This window comes from Notothenia rossii (genome assembly GCF_949606895.1).
Source record: "Notothenia rossii genome assembly, chromosome: 4".
Taxonomy (NCBI): domain Eukaryota; kingdom Metazoa; phylum Chordata; class Actinopteri; order Perciformes; family Nototheniidae; genus Notothenia; species Notothenia rossii.
The window spans coordinates 76,779,953-76,803,400 of NC_136902.1; the positions used below are offsets into that span (position 1 = coordinate 76,779,953).

A 23,448-nucleotide genomic window follows, 5' to 3' on the forward strand; every position below is an offset into this window, starting at 1 on the left:
ACATTTTAATTAGTAAGTTAAATTTGCCACAGTGAAAAAAATGTTTAAAGCTCACTTTATACCTCAGTTTTGTGTTGCAGAACACTTATTAAAGGACATTATTAGGCCTCTTCTATAGCTGACCAATTATACTGTCTATTGCAATTCAATCTGACATGAACCTCCTACATTGATATTTAAACTCATTATTGTTGATTGCTTTTTCTTTAGATCTTGTATGAAGATACATTTCTCTACACAGCCTTATGTATAATCACACCAGCACCATGATTCACAGTAAACCAGCACATGTGTGTTTGTGGTCTGGTGCCTTTACGTGGAGGAGACTGACACCTAGAGTCTCATGTGATGTACTGCAGGCTACATACTGCATCTAAGCAACCTTCTATTAGACACAACAATAACAAACGCAAGATCATTCAATGTGTCTGTCGATATGCTCCAGTGTGGTTAATATCAGTTTCCTTAAAAGACAAGACGGATAGGTATTTCCTTGACACACACTTGAATTGCTTTTGATCTAATTTCTCTATTTCTACATCATACGTAGCCTACCTAATTATTTGTTCAATTATTTTTATTTGCACCTCTTTCTATGTATTACAGCACTGATTGGTGCTTTTATATTCCTAAAATGTCTATGTCATAGGGCTTGAATGTGGTTCAATTCTATTCTGGAAATCCTTTAATCCAAGCTCTGTGTGCTTACATTTTTGTATTTAATAATGACGATATTCTGTGGTAAACATTGTTTTGCTTTGTTACAGCTGTTGTGTGCTTTGGATGAAGCTGTTGCCTCTTTCTGTCAGTATGATAGGATGGACGATAAATAAAAAGGGATCAAACAGGCTTTTGGCACCGTGTCATTACTCCGACTCCAGCTCTCCTCGGCCCCCGGCGCTCTGCATACCTTTGCGGGCTGGGCAGAGCCGAGGAGTGTCCCTCTCTGGCTGCGGGGAGTGTGCGCTTTTTACTGTATTTAAGCACCAGCTGCTAGAACATTGTGCGGATAAAGATTTTGACTGCAGATTCAGCATGGCGAACAACAAGAAGGCACCTCTTGGCTCCATCGAGAACCCGATCAAGTTCATGGATCAGGACTTCAAGTCTCTGCTGGAAGAGTGTCTGAAGTCCGGAAAGATGTTCGCTGACCCGACCTTCCTGGCGGAGCAGAAGTCCATTGGTTTACCGGAAGATGCGGATCCAAAGAAGGCGATCAAGTGGCAGCGACCCAAGGTAGATAAAGTTGTGCAAAGAGTTCCAGTTGCGTTTTTGGATTACATTCTAATCATTTATTCAACATCAGTTGTTGAAGAATCAATAACTATGCATGTCATGTTATAGCTTCCTCCACAGCCATAACAAAAAGGAATACATATTTGATAAAGTGCTGCTTCCATATCAAAAATATTCTGCTGGCACAATAACATTTTGTTTAAAACCAACGGAAGGTGTGTTCATTTGTTTAAGCCACTCATAATGTGAAATGTAATTTAGTATCTTGTTGGCTTTGCTTGCTCACAAAGACTCTATTTGTTGCTGAGGTGTAGAAAGCAACTGAAGGTGTGGCTCAGGTCTCCTGGAGCAGTTTCCTTTAGAGGGGCAAAATGTAACCAAATAATATCAGGAATAAAACTTTCATTAAAGTACTTTCATTAAAGTAATCTCCAAGCCAGAAAACATTTTTGAGAGGTAAGGTACAACATAAGGAAAATGTTAATTTTAGCTGATATAATACATTACAAAGTAAAAAGGGATTAATAAGAATTAACAACAGGGCTGTCTTTAATGATACGTTTGAGTTAGTTTTAGTTTTATACATTTTATATGATTTATCTGTTTCCTTTTCTCCCTTGGTAAATGGTTTGGTTAATATAATCAGCATTTGATAATGTTTTCAAATTTTCGTAAATGTCTTAAAATGACTTGTTTTGTCCGACCACCAGTCCGTAAACAAAATATATTCAATTCAATATGTCATATATGATTAAATAAAACGAGAACATACTCATACTTAAGTAGCTGGAACTGGTGTTATTTTGGTATTTCAGTTTAAAGGAGGATTCAGGTTGTTATTATTATAATTTTAAGAAGTGTTAATTATTAATTATGTCGGATTGATTTATCCAATCATTTTTAAACCTTTTCTTAAAACGTCTTCTCTCATCACATGTACTAATGACGTTTGTGGTGTTAATCATGCTGTGCTCACATTTTCCTCTGCTCCTTGTGAAGGAAATCAGTGAGAACGCTGTGTTTGTGGAGGGCACGACTGGGACCACTGACATCTGTCAGGGCCAACTGGGTGAGTACACATCTGTAAAACTTCAACAAACACATTCATATCGGCCTCGCCCTCTGCTCATCTTCTCTACCGGAGTGATGAGGAACTGGCATGTGTCCTGATGAATTGTCTTCAACTGGCATTCAAAAACATTCTGGTGCAAAGTAAAATGCTGAACCCATTCAGTGGTTCATTTTATTCTAATTACTTAATTACAGTCAAATACAATGACTTCATCCAGAACTGGATGTCTGCACCGAACAGCTCCAGGGACCAAACTTCTATCACTCAGTGAGGGGGAAAGAGGAGAGGCACTCTGTGTTCCCTTAACTTTAAATCTGCGAGGGTCCAGTCCCTGTCTTCATTAGTCCTCACAAATCTCTCTTATTGTTTGTGGTGAACCACAAAAAAGCAAACTTCCCTCCTCCCCTCTGAGATTTCTCAATTGATAGTTTATGATACCAGTTTATGGACATATTGTACTGATCAATACCAAACTCCTTGGTCCTCTTGCTTGTCTTCTTGTGTTTGAAGAAAGTATCTTCTTGCGACATCCAGGAACACAACATGTAACAGATGTTTTCTGTTGGAAAGGAATGTGGCCTATTATGTTTTTGTGTGCGTGAGCCTGGTTCAAAGAGCATTGATGAGAACATGGATAATGCTTCATGGGAGACCAGTGCGTTCTGGGCTTTTATGTAAAAAACGAATCACTTATTATAAAACACTAAGTATCTTCTCAGATGTGTTCATGTCAGCTTCTTGTGTGTATTCTTGTGAATCAGGTAACTGTTGGCTGCTGGCGTCGCTGTCCTGTCTCACCATGCACCCCAAACTCTTTGTGAAGGTGGTGCCGCCCAACCAAAGCCTGTCCAAGCCTTACGCAGGGATCTTCCATTTTAGGGTAAGTTGACTCCCAGCACTGTTCTTTCTGATGAGAAAAGTTGTAATTATCTCCCCAATCGAGTGAGTTGAGACTCACACCTTGTTTGCTGCTGACCAACAAAAATAAGTCTTCCTCATATCCTTTATCGTTGCCCTGCAGCTCAATCTCATCCCCTGCCTTTTCTTAGACTTAACGCATGTTGCTTTAGGGCCTATATTCTTTAGGAAAACAAATTATTATTATAAGCTGTAATTGCATCTAAGTTTTAATCATTTATTGCACCTGCAAATAAGCGTTTTAGGTGGAAGTGTGGCTGATGCTTGATGCTTTAGACAAACAATCACATTTTGTGGTAATATGTTACTTTGTTTTGAAGTATGCACAATGTGAGAATGAAATCAACTGACACAATAGGGGTTTTTAAGGCAAAATGAGTTTCCTTAAAAGAAGTTATATTCTAAACAGTCCCTCTGGCTCACTACTTAAAGGGTTTAGTAGGTGTGTATCTGTTGAGATCCCTAATGACCTGAATTTTCTCTTTTTTGTTGTGTTTGGGACGTTGCTAGGCATCAACCTCTATGAAAACGTAGCGAGCAAGTGCCTTTAAAATTATATTACATATAAAGTATAAAACACATTTCTGGGTGTGTTTGAAGCTCAATAAGTGCTGATCACAGGCCAAATATATAACAAAGTTTGTGTTGGTTGTAATCAATTATGTATTGAAGATCATTATAGATATTAAGTTGGATTTATTATTAACAACTAATTCACATGTTATGTAACTTCTTCTAAGCAAGGACTAATTCTCTGTCTCTAAAGTGATTCATATTCTATCTAATATGACATTTAGCCTATTGTCATTGAGCTGTATACTGCTTTAGGTTCCGTGCTTTTACAGATGCGTCATTTAATAACAGATCAAACAGGTATCAACTTATCCTGCAAAGAGACAAAAGTGAAAACTAATCTTCACCTTATCAGAAGCTATTACATTTAGAGATCATGCACAGGCTCTGACTAGCACAGATACAATACATATGGCATTATTTGATGATTCAATCAGTTCAAAGCAAACACAGTCGTTAGATATGGATCATTATCTGCTCAGAAAATATTTTCTCCAGAGTGTTGGACCTTCAGAGACTGTTAGGGAGATGAGACAAGACAAGACTTGACAAGCAGGGCAGAAGGATTGGAAAGTATTTATGCCTTGTCAGGGTGATGGGAGAGCAGTCCAGACATGCAGGCAGTGACTCCCCCTGACACACACACACACACACACACACACACACACACACACACACACACACACACACACACACACACACACACACACACACACACACACACACACACACACACACACACACACACACACACACACACACACACACACGCACACGCACACGCACACACACACACAGGTTTTGTGTACACCTGACAGTACACACCTTAAGTCATGGCCAGTATCTGCCTCGGTTGGTGGTTTAAAAAATGTAGGGTTTATTTAATGTGTCTTAAAAGCTTTCTTAATAAAACATGTGATACTGTACTAAGTATGTGAATAGCAGGTTTGCACAACAAGGCAATTTAAAGTGATTCAAATCACATAAGATGTAAAACAGAAATCAGTATAATGTGCCAAAAGTTAGATGATCTTTCCTATCTCATGTTAGATGAAGTTTGGATAAACGTATATATATATATATATATATATATATATATTTGTCTGTTATATATATATATATATATATATATATATATATAGTGGGGCAAAAAAGTATTTAGTCAGTCACCAATTGTGCAAGTTCTCCCACCTAAAAAGATGAGAGAGGCCTGTAATTTTCATCCTAGGTATACCCCAACTATGAGAGACAAAATGAGAAAAAAAAAATCCAGAAAATCCCATTGTCTGATTTTTAAAGAATTCATTTGCAAATTATGGTGGAAAATAAGTATTTGGTCAATAACAAAAGTTAATCTCAATACTTTATTATATACCCTTTGTTGGCAATGACAGAGGTCAAACGTTTTCTTTAAGTCTTCACAAGGTTTTCACACACTGTTGCTGGTATTTTGGCCCATTCCTCCATGCAGATCTCCTCTAGAGCAGTGATGTTTTGGGGCTGTCGCTGGGCAACACAGACTTTCAACTTCCTCCAAAGATTTTCTATGGGGTTGAGATCTGGAGACTGGCTAGGCCACTCCAGGACTTTGAAATGCTTCTTACGAAGCCACTCCTTCGTTGCCCGGGCGGTGTGTTTGGGATCATTGTCATGCTGAAAGACCCAGCCACGTTTCATCTTCAGTGCCCTTGCTGATGGAAGGAGGTTGTCACTAAAAATCTCACGATACATGGCCCCATTCCTTCTTTCCTTTATACGGATCAGTCGTCCTGGTCCCTTTGCAGAAAAACAGCCCCAAAGCATGATGTTTCCAACCTCATGTTTCACAGTAGGCATGGTGTTCTTTGGATGCAATTCAGCATTCTTTCTCCTCCAAACACGTCTAGTTGAGTTTTTACCAAAAAGTTCTATTTTGGTTTCATCTGACCATATGACATTCTCCCAATCCTCTTCTGGAACATCTAAATGCTCTCTAGCAAACTTCAGATGGGCCTGGACATGTACTGGCTTAAGCAGGGGGACACGTCTGGCACTGCAGGATTTTAGTCCCTGGCGGCGTAGTGTGTTACTGATGGTAGCCTTTGTTAATTTGGTCCCAGCTCTCTGCAGGTCATTGACTAGGTCCCCCCGTGTGGTTCTGGGATTTTTGCTCACCGTTCTTGTGATCATTTTGACCCCACGGGGTGAGATCTTGCATGTGTCTTCCATTTTCTAATAATTGCTCCCACAGTTGATTTCTTCACACCGAGCTGCTTACCTATTGCAGATTCAGTCTTCCCAGCCTGGTGAAGGTCTACAATTTTGTTTCTGGTGTCCTTTGACAGCTCTTTGGTCTTGGCCATAGTGGAGTTTGGAGTGTGACTGTTTGAGGTTGTGGACAGGTGTCTTTTATACTGATAACGAGTTCAAACAGGTGCCATTAAGACAGTTAACAAGTGGAGGACAGAGGAGGCTCTTAAAGAAGAAGTTACAGGTCTATGAGAGCCAGAAATATTGTTTGTTTGTAGGTGACCAAATACTTATTTTACAGAGGAATTTACCAATTAATTCATTAAAAATCTTACAATTTGATTTCCTGGATTCTTTCCCCCCATTCTGTGTCTCATAGTTGAAGTGTACCTAGGATGAAAATTACAGGCCTCTCTCATCTTTTGAAGTTGGAGAACTTGCACAATTGGTGGCTGACTAAATACTTTTTTGCCCCACTGTATATATATACATACATAAGGCCATGTCCACTGGGTGGATATAATTCACAGAAACACTATTCAACAAGCATATTGCACTACAACAAAAATATCCAAAGAATACAAAAGTGAGGAAACAAAACCTTTTTAAAAAAATGATTAAGGCTAAATGTATTGACCAGAGATTATGCTGAATAATCCCTGTGATGTTGTTGCCTGTTTAGGTTCAGGTTTGTTTCCTGACTAACCTTCCTCCTGATAAATTACACCAGTTTCTTCTCTATCTCTCCCTCCCTCTCGCTGAGCAGTTCTGGCAGTATGGTGAGTGGGTGGAGGTGGTTGTGGACGACAGGCTGCCAGTGCGTGAAGGCCGTCTGCTCTTCAGCTACTCTCACACCCGTAATGAGTATTGGAGCGCCCTGGTGGAGAAGGCCTACGCCAAGTCAGTTTCCACTACCAAGCATATGTTTGAGGGTTGTAATGCCCCTGATCACCCACTCTTTTCTCTGTGTGTTGCTGCAGTGATACAAATACTCTTTCTCACTTGATCGTTTGTAGGTTAGTCGGATCATACGGAAGCCTGAAGGGGGGCAACATCTCAGAGGGGATGGAGGACTTTACAGGAGGCATCGCATACTCGCTGCAGGTCTCATCCTGCACCCCTCGAGTCCTCTGGAGGTCTCTGACAGCCGCCCTGTCTCGAGGAAGCCTGCTCAGCTGCTTCATCCAGGTAAACAACACACCTCCAGAAGTTCACTCTGCACTGCTCGATGCTCCTTAGAGCCACTTCAGCTCTTCTCTCTGTCTTCACAGGCCAGCAGCTACCTTGAAATCGGTAAAGTGACAGGAAACGGGCTGATAAAAGGTCACGCATACGCCATCACCGACACCGACAAGGCCAGTATGACTCAGTTTTCCACAAAGACTTCCAAACAACAACGTCATTTTATCTTCTAATTCATTTTCATAATTTTAATGGGTATCAAATCTAATGCACTTTTAATTAACTTTTCTAATATTTTAGCCGGCCCGGCTAAAATATTAGACTGGATGGCCTACCTGCCTGTCAGCCTTCCATGTGGGCACAAACTTATCTCGTGCCCCCATTGGTCATGTGCGCATTCGTGTGTGTTGGAGGAGGGGCTCTGTAAGGAAGTGGCAGATTTTTTCCGGCTGTGTATTTTCAAATTCTAGCGCACTCGAGCTGGTTTCTCCAAAATTACCTACCCCACCTTTAAATGTTCAAAAAGCTCTTTATTTTTCTCATACTGCCTGTGCTGCAGTACCTCTTTTCACCCTCTGTCTGAAACCAGAGCCCAGTCTGCTCTGGTTGGTTAGCTGGCCGGCTCTGTTGTGATTGGTCAATAGCTTATAGATTTCCCGCCCTTTAGGCTATAACGTAGAATGTGTTGAAGCGCCGGCAAATAGAAGCACGAGTGTTACATAGTGTTGTCATTATGTTATGGAAGTAAGCAAAGAAGTCCAATCGAGGCGTATTAAGCAGAGAACCTCCTTCTGGGGGGAACTTTGGGATATTTGGCTTTGCAGACCATTTACATGCACTGAAACCTATTTAACCAACACATCCTCACTCCCAGGTCGGCCTATGTTGACGTTATGTCAAGTCCCCTGTGTCGGCTTTTTCCAACGCAAGGGGGCGGCCCTTAGCGTACATTTTCAACTTTACGGGATGTCCATATGCTTCTATATAGCTCCCTAAACGTATGTTGTAGATTTAGACGACTTGAGATCGCGAGCGAATAGCCGCGTTCACACCGGAGTACTTTTCCCACTTTAGTTCCGATATAGTTCCGAAATGTCGCGTTCACACCAAAAAGAGCCGGAACTAAAATTAGTTAATGAGAACCTTTTTACCCCCTTTTCCGTCCCTGCTAGAGAGCAGGTACTCTCATGCGGCTCTCTTGTGAGAAAAGAGCTATATTTCTGATTGGCCGGGCGGATTGCAAACCACGCCCCGTAAAACTCAAAAAAAGTGTTGTGAAGCCACCATTTTATTAGCATTATTAGCATTAGCATTAGCCCATCGCAGAAACGCAGAGAGACTAACTTATGGCAACACAAAATAAAACATGGGAGCGGTGGAGATGAGGAGGTGTCGGCGTTCTGGCGATTTACTCGGAAGGCTTCAGTAGAAGCTGCTGGGAATCCCAGCAGCTTCTACTGAAGCAAGTCCCCAACAACCGGGGACTTCCGGCCGGGGATTTTGGGCGGCAGTATACGCCGTGAAGTTGTTTGCGGTCTGCCAGTAAACCCAAAGCAGAAGAAGAAGAAGTGACGTCAGCGGCTTCATTTGCCTAATCCACCCCCAGGGATTTATTCCGGTGTGAACGCGATCTGTATTTAGTTCATCAGAACTAAAGAGTTCTGATGAACTAAGTTCTCATGAACCTTTGTGGGAAAAGTATTGCGGTGTGAATGCGCCTAATGCTACCCGCAGATCCATTCTCACAGCGTTTATCAACCTTTTTCTTACTCAATATCAAGCCACACTTATTGTTTTTACTTCTTTATTTTAATGGAATAATGTTGGACTTTTGTTGCCGCCAGTTATGGGGAGAGTTATGCCGTTGTGCGAATGCGTTGCCAGGCAACGCAATAATTTACAAACTCTTCAACTACAACCCTAATTATATTTAAAAACATTTTAGAAGGCCTCACGAAATACTTTAATGTACATTTAAATGTAAATGTGAAGGGATGTGTGTAATGTGGTGATTACATTATTCACCCACGGATTAGTTAACCGGATTTCCTGTTTATGTGAAATACGAAAACATTTTGTTTTTAAATAAAATGATACTTTATTCCGAGTTTGCTTGATTTTCTCTTTGCAGGTCATCACATAACGGCATTGTAATACACGGTTCGGCTGCATTAAATATTACATATCTGCCGTAGTTCGCTATTGATAGAGCCCTGATGAGAAGACTTCTAGACAAACATGAACAACTGCCGCCGAAACTGAATAGTGACGTGGATCATAAATATATCAGCAATTAAACAAAATCTTCAATTTCTCTTCACAATATAAGTCTCCTCGCAGTATCAATACTAATTCGGCTGACTTTTATATTTGATCCAATTGGTAGATAGACTATATTACACCATAACGGTGCACAGCTGATAGAAAGCGACACCTGGTGGTTAAAGCACGTTATTGAAATGTATTATTTTTATTATTAAATATTAATAGGAGACACAGACAGAAAAACTAATAAGGCTTTATTTAAACATTAAAGAATACTTTAGGTTAAGGTCTTATTTTGAATAAGAAAAAAGCTTTGGGGGTATAAATATTAAGCCTGACAAAGTACTAATATTGCTTTCCTGTAATGTTAACCACTGTATGTTTAAGCACTTATTTTAACTGATATTATACATATGTAGTATACTAGAGGTATGTAGATAGTATAAGAAATGTGCAGAATACGACAGTTTAATGGTGGAGGTATACACATATTGATAGATGTCTTTTAATGCACTGTTGAGGAACCTGCGACCCAAGTTTTTCATCTCCTTGTCAGGTATTGAACATTCAATAAATAAAGAACACAGAATTATTCAATATAAAACACAGAATTTGTGTGATTATACTAAATGATTTACAAATAAACACCACTGCATATTTACAACTGTTACACATGCTGATGTAACGCAAATGTTTCCAACTTGGGATCAATAAATTATATCTTATCTTAAGATGATCGATGGCTACTGCCAGATTTGCCTCTGAACCTTGACAAGTGCATGTTTCAGGCTTATCAATTAACAACAGGAGGGGTCACAGACATAAGACCAGCTGTTAAATAAATCTCTTCTGAACTTAGCTGGCATGTGGGTATATATTAATGCTGACCATTATGGGCACAAGCCATTTTCACCCATGTATTGTTTTAAATGTGAGTGTTCCTATCCCCTAAACCTCCAGGGATGTACACAGTTTAATACTGGCAACTTCTTATTATGGGAAATATGAAAACTTCTTTTAAAACTAAAACTCCCAGTAGAGACTCTCCCCATAACTGACAGCAACAAAAGTCCTACATTATTCAATTAAAATAAAGAAGTAAAAACAATAAGTGTGGCTTGATATTGAGTAAGAAAAAGTTTGATAAACGCTGTGAGAATGGATCTGCGGGTAGCATTCGCTCGCGATCTCAAGTTGTCTACAACAGGGGTTCCCAAAGTGGGGATCGCAAGATGATTACAAAATCAAAATATATTTAAAAAAAAAATTAATTAATTTTTGGTATAATTTGTATTTTTTTATTATTATTAATAATAACGTTTGCATAGACATTTTCAGGGGCGGTCTAGCCATCTGTATAATTTCCCCGCAACGAGGCTCTGTTTCTCAAACTTTACAAACAAATTAATTCACTAGCACCCCCCCCCCCCCCCTCCCCCCCGTCGACAGGGGGTCGCCAGTCTCTGGCACTGTTATTTTGGGGGTCGCGGGCTGAAAAGTTTGGGAACCCCTGGTCTACAACATACGTTTAGAGAGCTATATAGAAGGGCCGCCCCCTTGCGTTGGAAAAAGCCGACACAGGGGACTTGACATAACGTCAACATAGGCCGACCTGGGAGTGAGGATGTGTTGATTTAACACACTACAGGAAAGGGAAACCCCCAAAACACATAACAGGGCCCCTTTAAACATTGTAAATCTCATTCTTGATTTTGGACAGTAGACGACCATGTGATACGATCAAATGCTCCAGAAAAGCTACTCATGACCTTGTGGATATATTTTGGCCAACCTTTGACTCATCTCATCTCTTATTACAAGCAAGTAACACACTGAGAACCGCCAAACAATATTTTAGAATGAGTTTCTTCTCTCATCACTCAACAGGTGATGAAAGCGTCCAATGAGATTTTGTTGCTGAGGCTGAGGAACCCTTGGGGTTTTATCGAGTATCGCGGACCCTGGAGTGACAAGTGAGTAAGCTTCCTGTTTTTTAACGTTTGTAAAGAAAGAGCTCACCCACTCACTTTCTCTTTGTGTGGCTGCAGGAGTAAGGAGTGGGATGACGTGGTCAAAGAGGAGAAAGAAAGGATTGAGCTGAAGAAGAAAGAAGATGGAGAGTTCTGGTAAGTGGAGGTACTTAATATTCCTCCTCCTCTACTTAAACACTAAAACCACACTGTGAAAATACTCCACTGCAAGTATAAGTCCTGCGTTAAAAGCCTTTCCTAAGTAAAAGGGAAATGATTACTTTCAGTATTTTTATGTGTCTTGATTAAATTAACTGTTGCATCAACGAGTAAACTGCATATTACTGGTGTCCATTTGTATTTTCTTATTTAATTTCCACTGCTTAATTAACTGCTGTAGTGTAATCTACATATATGCATCATGTAAGATCATCATGTGTTGGTTGTGGAGCTGTCAGATGAGAACACGTATCTCTAAAAAATAGTTTTCAGCTTTGTGAGTATGCATTTTCTAACTAATCTATTACTCAAGTAAAGTAAGTACTTTGAAATTGTACTTATCTAAAGAAATTGAGTGAATACTGGCTCTGAAAACTATAAGCTCTCTGATGTAAATCTTCCTCTCTATCAGGATCAGTGTCGAGGACTTCCACAACCAGTTTGACATCGTGGAGCTCTGCAGTCTGAATCCTGACAATCTTGAGGAGGGAATCACAGCCTCCCCTTCCTCTCCTGCTTCCCCGTCTATCTGGAACATCACTGAACATGAAGGATTCTGGGTAACGGGAAGTACTGCTGGTGGCAGCCGCAGATACAACCGTATGTTAAAGTCTATACATTTACATACATTAAAGCTCCATTGATCTTTTTTTTTTATTCATCAAACTTTTATTCCCTCAGGATCCTTCTGGAAAAATCCTCAGTACCAGTTGGTTCTGACGGAGCAGGACCAGCCACAGTTGGAGGATGATGATGATGATGATGATGATGATGATGATGATGATGATGATGATGATGATGATGACGAAGATGACGACGATGATGAGCCGATGACCGCAGAGGAGAAGCAGAGAGCAGAGAAACAGAAGCAGAAAGCAAAAAAGTGCACCGTGCTGGTGGAGATGCTGCAGAAAGACCGCAGGCAGAAGAATAAACTCAACTTCCTCCACATTGCTTTCCACATCTATCAGGTCACATGACTTTTATATATTTATTGAATTAATATTGTTTCCTGAATAAACTAATATCTGTCTTTGTGTTTCTTTCATTTGCAGGTTCCAACTGAGGTAAGTGGTTTATGGCCAATGGAGAAATAATCATTATCTGCTTAAAATAATAACAATAATCCAATATTCTCAGTAATAATGTATAAAGGTCTTGTAATATCTTTCTTCATACAGCTCCAGGGTGCGTGTTTGAGCCGCCACTTCTTCATGACCACTCGCCCCGTGGGTCGCTCTGGAAAATATATGGCTCAGAGGTAAAACAGCATCATGAAGAATAATGACTGTTCATTTGTAATTCTTCAATAACCTTTTGATAAAATCAGCATTCTGTTCACTTAGTACTATAGGCCACAGTAAATGTTGCTTATTGTGATTAATGTGCCGTAAATCAAGAGTAATCCCTTCAAATGTTTGCCTCAATTTAACAAATCGGTTCCTCAAAAGTAGTAATTTTCCAACCTTTTGCAAAAAATAAAATACTTTCTCATCCAAAGAAAAATTATAATAATTTTGCCAGGGCCGCCAATAACCAAGTGAGGGACATACAGATAAAACAACAATGTCAATCCATAAAATGTATCCAAGAGTACTTATGGTTGTATATGGCCGTAATGGTGTAAATATATAAATGTAACTCATTATCTGTTACGTCCCGCAGGGGAACGTGGAGGAAGATGCATCTGGACCCGGGGAACTACATCATCGTGCCGTCCACCTACCGACCCAACCAGCCCGGAGAGTTCTATGTCCGCATTTTTGCCAAGACCGGAAACACTTTGGGGTAAGATGGAAGGGGTTTAGCATTGGGGGCTTAAAACATGGAACAAAAATCAAAAGAAGACTTATTTGCTGAATTTATTATTCCTCTACTTTCCTCTACAAAAAACGGTTATTTTTTAAAGCAGCATTTTGTAATTGTTATAAGCGTCAAAGAATACTTCCTGAGAGTCCCTGCATCACCTCCTGCCTCACCCACTCTCAAAGGCCCAGTCATAGTCACCCACACTCCCCTGTACCTACACTCAAACATACAACATTAAGCTACTGTGTATTTAGAAAATTGTATTTAGTCTTAATAGCAATAGGCTGATTCATCATGGCTTCTGTCAGAAACAACAGTCAATTACACAGCTGAGCGCTAGTACTCATTATAACTATAATCACCCTCTTCAGCTTCCTGGAGTGGAGATTAATGTTTTTTTTTCTTATTAATTGGCAGACCACTTTATTAATTATTTCTAGGTTTCTAAGAAACATGGCAAGTAAGGTACATTTAAGCTGAGTTGTGTTTCCCCTACTTGATTATTTCCAAGGTATGTTAACTTTCACAGGAGATACCCCTGAGTTTCAGATTTTTTAAATAATTTTAATAGGAAGATAATAAAAATAATTTTGAAGTCTAAATCGAGCCAGCATGCATTAGTGAATCAACTTATTATAATACATTATTTCTAATTGTATAACATTAATTAAGGAAAGAGACAATCTGTTGTGGACTTTTTGTTTCAGGAGTCAGGACTTCACTTGCTCCTCTGGGTTCCTCCCGGTGAGTTTATCTGTCTCGTCCACTCCACACATGTCACCCATCTGCAGCTGACTAAAAGATTATTATATGTTTACGTTTGTTCTGTGTTTGTGCCAAACAGGTAATGGCTACCCCGGTCTCTCCAGAGGATCAATTGAAAGTTCTGAAGACTTTTGATGAGGATGCCGGCCCTGTAAGAAGTCGTCCTCACTTTATCCGTTTTTTATAAAAGTGTGAATTTGAGGCCTTTGCTCATGGTATTGCTTTTGTCTCCCCCGACAGGATGACAGACTGAATGCCAAGGAGCTCATGAAGCTGTTCAACACAGGTAGAACATCTTAAATATTAGGTTTCACATGTTTTAGCTGCATTTGAAAATAACACAAAGCTTCCCAAAAAGTGGTATTTGACTATCTAATACCCGTAATAGCCACTAGATGGGAGCAAAGTAGTAAAGCTTTCTCTTAAAAGTTGGCCTAGTGGAGCCTCAGAGGTCGCCACCAGTCTAGACAGAAGCTCATGTAGCTGCAGTCAGAGTACATCGAGCTTGGCAATAAAGTAATAAGTAATAAAAGTGATTAAACTTGTCCTTGCCTTCACCTTTCCCCATCTTAATTCAATTAAAACCATTGTTTTCGTTCAGTTCATCAATCTGCGCCTTTCTTCCTGTAATCACAGCTCTTGAGAAAGATTACCATCTGCCACTGGAGACATGCCGACAGCTCATCTTTGGAGAGGATGTATCCTTTTGTCCTCAGTATATTCTTTAATATAACTCAAAATCCAGTCTCCTTGTAGTTCAGAACGCTTGTTAAGCTTGTTAGACTTTGACTGCTCTGCATGTATGTCTAGTTTACTCTGTCCTACAGAAATAAGGTGTTTTTCTTGAGCTATTAACTTAATTGATCTCTGGTATCATTCAATCAATCAATCAATCAATGTTTATTTATATAGCCCAATATCACAAATGTTACATTTGTCTCAGTGGACTTCACATTCAAAACTTTATTAACATTCCTCATAACTTTACCTTTTCAGTCTTCTTTCCTTAACTCTGCTGACAGACTAAAGGGCGCTCCAGTCTCACCCGTAAACAAACAGAAACCCTGCTGTCCAGTCTGCGAAATCTGCAGGTGTGTGTGTTTGTGTCAGTGTGTATTAAAAATCGGGTTGTTACATCATTGCTTATTCTGATGCTGCTTTCTTTTTCAGTCCATATTTTTCCAGTTTGATGAGGACTCTTCTGGGACCATGAGCCCCTTTGAACTCAGCACAGCGCTGCAAGCTGTTGGTATGCACACAACAGAAACACACACACATACACAATTACACACACACGCCACACTGTGCACCTATTGTGGTGGTTGTTTGGTTTTCACACCGTTGTTCACTTCTCTGTTTCTCAGGAATGCAGTGTGATAGCAAGGTGGTTGAGCTGCTGTCTGAGCGCTTTGCATCAGGAGAACTTCACATGCCCTTCCACAGCTATGTGTCATGTGTCACCAGGATGCAGAAGCTTTTTGGTAAGACACACACAACACACACACACACACACACACACACACACACACACACACACACACACACACACACACACACACACACACACACACACACACACACACACACACACACACACACACACACACACACACACACAAACACACACACACACACCACACACACACGCACACACAGTAAGCTCTACAGTGGTATTTTATTTTTGACCCATCTGCACTTAACCCTAAAAAATCTAACAAGGACACTTAAGCAGTATATCAGTCACAGTAAAATGTTGATGCAAAAATAATACTTTTTATTTGATACATTAAGTATATTTTGCTGATAATACATGTGTACTTTGCCATTTTTACTTACTCAGACTTTTTCTTTGTTGTATTATTCCTTTACCTAATTCAAATATACTTATCATGTCTCCCTTGTTATGATTAAGATGTGTAACTTTTGGCCAAGTTAAATTGAACATTTGAGTGAAATATTTTCATGTTTTGGTTTACGTTATACGTTTTATTCATATTAGGGCTATTACTAAATAAATTCAGATTTCTCGACAGGATCTAAACCAGATGCAGAAGTTATTCATTGTTGCAGTGATACTGAATACAGTCATTTCCTCCCTCTTCTCCTCAGCGCTGTATGAATCAGAAACCAGTCAGGATGTGAAAGACAGAGGTATCAACTCTGTGAGTATCTGCCAAATGCTGTGTTGTGTGTTCATGGTGACCTGAACACGTTTCTTATTGTTTCTGCTCTCTGCTGTTCCTCCACAGTGGCTGCTTCAATTCCTGACAGTGTGAAGACGCTTTGTGATGAGGGTCTCTATCTTACACCCAGCTGAACACAGCATGCCGTTGATTATTAAACAACGAAGACAAATATAAAGTGTCTTTAAAACCTTATTCCAAAGCAACAGCGGTGGCTTAGTTCACGCGTTGCTCAGCCATTGTTTTATTCTTTATGATTCATGTACCTTTCGTTATACTTATGAATATGGCCTGATATAGGTTAAAGGTCAGCTTCATTGTCATTATACAATACAGGATTGCACATTCAAATGCAGTTGCTGCCCAGAACACTACCCACAAAGGAAAGGTAAGGATTTTAATAAATAGGAGGTATAATAATTGAATATTAATCAATAATATAACAACTTTAATATATAAAGTATACCAAATGTACGAGGAAGATGCCCTTACACATACACATAAACACAATGTATACAATATAATATGCAGAATATGCATGAGTATCATTTAATTGTTATGTAATACAATTATATTACTTCACATTGTAATGAAATCGATATCATCATTAAAGATGTGTTTAAAGGTGTCCTTATTCCTTGTGTCTTTTATATGCTAATCGTTTCCAAACCTAAATATTGTTACATGTTATTATCCCTTTTCTCAAAGTTATTATCAAGTTGATTTTCAGAAATTTGATGAAAAGTAAATGTGTTTCTAATGACTAAAGATGAAAGAAAGTATTAACTGTAAAAATACAAGAAGATAAAAAATCACTGCAAGACCAACAGTTTACTCATCCATGCACACATGAACATAGCAAGGGTAATATCTGTGAACACACACACACACACACACACACACACACACACACACACACACACACACGCACGCACACACACACACACACACACACACACACACACACACACACACACACACACACACACACACACACACACACACACACACACACACACACACACACACACAGTCAGCACTGCCTGCCCCACTGAGGGTGTGAGGTTTATGTCTCAGCAGCGTAACACGCACAATCTCTATTCTTATCGCGCTGACGCCACGTACAGCGTCAACACGCACTCGCCTCCTCCTCTCACTCCCTCTATCCATCCCTCCCTATTTCTCCCCCCTCATGTTCCCTCTAGTAACTGTCAGAGTCTCACAATCTGCCTCCTCCTCCTCTCCGTTACACACACACAGCTGCTCGAATGCACAAACACACACAGAAATGTCATTTTTACACATGCAGCTAATTATAGCACCTTTGCTCACACACCCCTCACTGTTCATCATTAGGTGAGCACACAGGTTATCCTCAGCAACCGGCCATCTACACTGTGAGAGGACGACAGGAAGGACCAATAGATTCCTCTCCATACTCTACCTGCTTTATCATTTGATTGAAATGTTTCCAAACCCTCTGCTTCCTCCTGCTTTTGTGTCAGCTTTACATTTACCCAGCCATTGATAGGTGTAGCCTCAACAAGGCTTTTAAAAACATCTGCAGGCCTCACAGGACTCATGCACGTGTTCTTTCAGTCATTCTGTTTAAGAAAAGCTAATAAACTAGAACTACAGTAAGGCCAGAGGCTGTGCTTGGCTGTACTTGGGCACTGCAGAGTTTCAAAGTAAATGCTGATAACAGGTCAAATTAAATGTACGTTAAAAACAAAGCACAGGCTGGTGGGAATATCATTCGTTTTGCAGGTAGCCATTTTGTCATAACCCAAACTATTGGACAAACCCTGAAATAATGAAACGTCACAAGATCCCCAAAGTTATAACAATTCATCCTCATAAGCTTGAATGTGCAATTCAAAAGTTGTTGGGATATGTTATGAAATACCACGAGAAGTATCGGATCACAAAGAGGTGTAGGATCCATCCTCTTTGAACCATGAATAAAATATGTTTTTAAATCACACCAATTCATCGAATAGTTGTTGAGGTATTTCAGTTTGGACCAAACCGTAGACCATGCAGTCACTCCGCTAACATGGCTAAACATATTATGTTATTAATTACCCCTCTCTAAAACCTTTGAATCCAAACACAAATTAACTAACTATAACACTAACATTTTTTCAAACATTTGGACAACCAAAATGACTGTCATCCCTTACAAAACATTATTTATTGAAGTTCAGATAATTAGGGAAGCCCCGAGAGGCGTAAAAAAAGTGAGAAAAACAAATAATCCTGGTGGTCGATGAGTGCAGGTCTGATCTAAATAGTTTTGTCCCCAAGGTTAGGAATCACGATGAGTGTGGTACAATCGGTGTAAAAAAGTTTTGCTAGGATCATTGAACTTTTTTGTGAGAACATGTGTGTTGTCGTAATACTTTTTTTGTCCACAATAGGCTGACGTGTATCACTATGTGTTAGAAATATGACTAAAAGGGTCCATGTTTTTTTCCATGTGAGCTTTCTCCATGCACACTGAACACAACTTACATATATTGGGTATGTGCGTTAGGACATTACTGTCATGTCATATTTTTGGCTTTAAATGTTTATAAATCGGCTCTAATGTAATGCTTTAATTTCTATGTAGTGCAGAGGGGTATTTGAGGTATTTAAGGATGACTCCAAATAAAGCAGTTGTTATGACTCCTGGTTCTCATAAACGTTATCATATCAACAACACCCATCAGTCAGATCAACAGAAAGAGAGACAGTGTCTGAGCTGTCAGGATATAACTGTAAACTGTGTCCTCTCCCTCACAGACAGAGTGTTTACTCTTTCTTTCCTCTCTGTTGATTCTGGTCTCTCGACAGCGGCGATGCTCATCCTTCCACCTGCTCTTCCTCTCCCTCCCCCCTCCCCAAGCTGTCCTGTGGGATGTGATGATGCTCTGACAGGCTTTGCGTCTGTTCTTGGAGGTGCTGGTATTTCTGTGCTGTGGCGGCCTGTGCTGGTACAGGAATAGTGGCGGAGTTGTAGAGTGGGGGTGGGATCTGAGGAGGGCTGGGATGCTTTGAGTTCTGTGTGTTTTCAGCCATTGTATAGACACAGGAGGGAGACCAGGGAGGATTGCGTAAGTTCCCTGGCTACAAATTTAGCCTGGGCTTGCTCATGCACAAATTTGATGAGCAGTACTATCTCAGTCGTCAGAGCTGGGGTATTTAAAGATGTGAGTGTGTTGGCATGGGATGTGGGGTGTATATATTGCGCCTGTTTATTTACAAGTCGTGATGATGGCTGATCATTTGGGATTCAAAGAGGGGCATTTGCATCTAGCTCAGCAGCTCTCCCCTGCTCTCTGTTCCTCATCCTGCTGTTGCTATTTTTTTCTAACTGTGTTTACACCGGGGTCACCAGATGTTTCATAGTCGGTGCCGCATTAATATAACATTGATGAAGCATGTGTTTGTATGTTTGTCCAACTTCATGACATGGCCTGAAATATTTAAAAAGCAACAAAGGTCATTCAGGTAAATGCATGGATTGCAGTGTGTCTATCATCTTGAGTATATGTCTAAATGGAGTATTTTTATGCAGTATTAAAATCTCAACCTGTGCAAAATTCCTGAGATTAAGGTAGGGTAGGTAAGAATGGAGAGACCAGCTTGAGTAAGTTAGAATTTGAAAGTACACAACAGAAAAAAATCTGCCCCTTCCTTCAGACTTCCTTACAGAACCCCTCCTCCAACACACACGAACGCGCACATGACCAATGAGGGCACGAGATAAGTTTGTGCGCGAGATGGATGGCTGACAGGCATTGTATATATTTATTGTCAAGGTATTTCATGTATTCATTGCTATCAGGATGTTAAGAGCCTTCCATGGAATATAACAAAAAGTGTTTCTGAAGTGAATTACCTACCCTACCTTTAAAACAAAATGCCACTACAGTATAAAGTACGGCTGCACCTATCCAACATGTTCTGTTCTGTTAACAATACCTCAATGTCGCCAACAGTAATCTGATACCAGTGCTCCCTCCCTTAAAAATGTTTATTCCTCAATGTGTGGAATAAACAGGAATATATTTTAGGCATGAGGCAAGCAATACAGAAAACCTGAATTGTATAATGACATTATCAAAGAAAGTATATTTTATGTGGATTGGTGAGTGGCCAACACTCAATTAGGTTAGTATCTGCACCAAGTGTCTGATCCCTATAAACTACTGTATGACTCGTCGGAAAATATGGCATCCAGTACCTGGAGGTTTCTTAAAATGAATAACCATCGCAATGTAACCCCATAGACTTAATTAATATTTATTTTTCCAATACTATATATTACCTGAAAATGACAATTGGACATCCATTTAGACCAAGGTTGTTATGTTTGCATCCTTAACTGCACACAGGAACACACGGCTTTAGTGTAAGCCCTTACTTTGTGATCTCTTGTCAGTCCTGAAAACGAACATTAATCAATTGGATTACGATGATACTCAGCTCATTTCTGCCCCTGCAGTAACCCATAATCTCTGTTTTTAGAAGCCTGTAATGTGACTAAAGTGGGACGGTGTGTCTAAACTATAATTTAAACAGTTTTAATGGGACCTATTATCATGATCCTTCCTGTGTCTTAGCGCTCCCTGATGTCTCTTTCATAATAGATATCGCATTTTTATCAGGATTGGTAAGGAGGCTGGAATTTAAACAAATCACCTGCCACAATTGTGACACATTTGATATGGTCATATAATAAAGTATGCCCTTATGTGATAACAATAAAACTAATAATTATACACTAGAAGAAGACAAAAACATCAAGACACCAAACTAGTGTTATGTGCGTTACTCAAATGCCTCACTAAAAGATGACGTTACGCCAATGACTCGACTACCATGTGTCACATACTCAACTTGTTAGTGCACTGTACGCAAACATAGTTTCAGGCACCTTTAAATATTTACAGTTGAAAGTGTTGGCTGGTTGAATGGTGAAAACTTAGTCAAGATATTTCAACTTTTCTATCATAGATCTAGAGATGGAGAGAAGAGTGATACATGAGAGTGATGCACTGTGTGGGCGGAGAAGGCCAGCGAGGTGAGCGGGTGGTGGGGACATGCAGGTCTTTCTGACGTGTGCAGTTTACCCACAGTCCTCTCTTCTACCCCCATATATTTTCTCCTCTTCCTCGGATCCCATCCTCTATCAGTCCCTCTTCCTCACCCACTCACTCCTTTTATTCCTATCTCTTACTGGTCCCTGACAAAAGAGGGCAGTCCTTATGTAAGAGAAGGAGAAGAATTATTGAGGGTGGGGGCTGTGCAGAGAGAAAAAAGGTAGAAACAAAGCCTTCCGGATATAAACAAGCAGAGAGGCTGAGTGGGGGGAATAATGAAGTTGGCATTCATGCTCCTCATCCAGGTGGTAGAAGAAGTCCTCTTAAATAATGGCAGAGACATCTCTGCAGAATAAGTAGTTCCTGCTTTTAAAGTGGTAATTGCATTTCATTTTATGGTTATCATTAATTTGTCCTTTTAATAACTTCATTTGTTGAAATTCCAGCAATGCACTGTGTTTTGTAAGCTCTTTGAAGAACAGGTTGTGGGATAATTAACTGTTGGGGACGCACTCTCGCAAATGGATAAAAAATAAAACAGTGATGATTTGTAATGGTGTTTGAGGTTTTTAAATAGCAGGAATAGTGACTGAATCACAGTAGCCGCTTTTCATACGTCTTTTTTATTTCCTTATAGTGTACAATAATCGATGCCATTTCATTTACATTGTAATATCACAGTACACTCACTACACTTTCAGCGAGTTCAACGTGCTGCTACAGCATCACTTGTGCTTTTCCTGCAAAGATAACTAGTATGGTATTTTCTGATAAAGGAAGTGGACTTTGAAAGTAGCAAATTTGACATGCCATCCAATTTTTTCTGTCCAAACAACAGTATCTGAACAAATATTCGGAGTAGCTTTCAACCTCTGATCTCATTCTCCCTCACCCCCTCGCTCATATCCCTCCCTCTATGGCATTTTGCCTCTGACTGGCAGCGAGCTGTTGAAAGTATGCTAGGATTGACGCGCTGCTTGTGTCTGACTCACAGAGAGCTGTGAAATACTGAAACCCACTGATTGCATTCAACTTTAGGCATCCGACTCCCATGCAGTGCATGATACAATAGAGCCATTTGCTTTGCTTTATGCACCTCACGCTGACGTTTACTGGCTGCACTTGGAGCAAAAAAGAACGTCAATTGTTCTGACGCTGTCAACAATCTCAAAAATGCTATTTAGAGGCATTGCCAATATTGCCACGTAGCCTATAACAGCACAAACACTACGATTAGATTATCCTTCTTGTGACACACACCAATAGATTTAGGATCTGACCAAACAAACTGAAGAACATTATCTTAGTGTTCTGCTATGGTAATTGCCACACAAAGCATCTTTTAAATTAGAGCTTTAACATGAAGTTGTCAGGGGCCTATTTACAGGGGGTTGACCATAGGCTCATTCAACAGATAGGGAAACATGAGTTAGAGGCCTGATACCACTCTGCTGGATGAAACAAGATACATGAGAAGGTTCAAGTCTCAGAAGAAACCACAACTAAAGCTCTGACGCATTCAAATTCAAATGTTTCACCTTCTCCACAGATCACTGTAAGTTCTTACTTTGCGTGTGTGCTGTGTGGGTTCTTATAAACACACAAGCTTGTTATTTAACTGGAGAGGCACAAGGATTGCACCGTATAAACAAAAGAACATTAACATAAACAGGACAAAAATGAACTGCAAGGGAGCTGTGTGCCAAAGCAGGGTAGGTCAATATGAGTTTTGTGGTCTTGAATGTTCATTGAGTTGACATGTGGGGGGGTAAGGGTTAGGGCTGTGCGTTGGCAACACACTGTTAAAACTATAAATATCATAGTAAATGGTTAACATTTGAATGTATTGGGATACTGTATTCAATGCCATTTTTTGCATTTCTTTAAGATCACGAGTAAAATAATGGAAAGAACGACTCCCCCTTTCCTACCACCAA

General features: G+C 39.9%; 1 protein-coding gene across 3 annotated transcripts; it reads left to right on the top strand.

Moving 5' to 3' along the window:
* The first annotated feature begins 814 nt into the window (after nucleotides 1-814).
* Nucleotides 815-17,049, top strand: capn12 (calpain 12). Of its 3 annotated transcripts, none has more exons than XM_079675088.1 (23): nucleotides 815-1,236; nucleotides 2,236-2,305; nucleotides 3,070-3,188; nucleotides 6,795-6,928; nucleotides 7,045-7,216; nucleotides 7,300-7,383; nucleotides 11,363-11,448; nucleotides 11,524-11,601; nucleotides 12,077-12,264; nucleotides 12,346-12,410; nucleotides 12,441-12,635; nucleotides 12,720-12,731; nucleotides 12,846-12,925; nucleotides 13,330-13,452; nucleotides 14,181-14,217; nucleotides 14,318-14,389; nucleotides 14,479-14,524; nucleotides 14,875-14,936; nucleotides 15,261-15,329; nucleotides 15,409-15,487; nucleotides 15,603-15,719; nucleotides 16,348-16,400; nucleotides 16,488-17,049. In XM_079675088.1, the coding sequence occupies exons 1-23, from the start codon at nucleotides 1,036-1,038 to the stop codon at nucleotides 16,512-16,514; spliced, it is 2,169 nt and encodes a 722-aa protein (XP_079531214.1). In that variant the 5' UTR covers nucleotides 815-1,035; the 3' UTR covers nucleotides 16,515-17,049. The 3 variants fall into 3 exon arrangements, with proteins under 3 accessions (XP_079531214.1, XP_079531215.1, XP_079531213.1); XM_079675089.1 differs by having other exon boundaries at nucleotides 816-1,236; nucleotides 12,444-12,635; XM_079675087.1 differs by having other exon boundaries at nucleotides 818-1,236; nucleotides 12,346-12,635.
* The last annotated feature ends 6,399 nt before the right edge of the window (nucleotides 17,050-23,448 follow it).

Excerpts from the sequence above, each read along its gene's own strand:
- capn12 (XM_079675087.1), top strand. The coding sequence starts at position 1,036 with ATGGCGAACAACAAGAAGGCACCTCTTGGCTCCATCGAGAACCCGATC. Across the intron at positions 3,189-6,794 it reads CAGGGATCTTCCATTTTAGG|TTCTGGCAGTATGGTGAGTG; the intron begins GTAAGTTGACTC and ends CTCGCTGAGCAG. Across the intron at positions 13,453-14,180 it reads AAGACCGGAAACACTTTGGG|GAGTCAGGACTTCACTTGCT; the intron begins GTAAGATGGAAG and ends TTTTTGTTTCAG.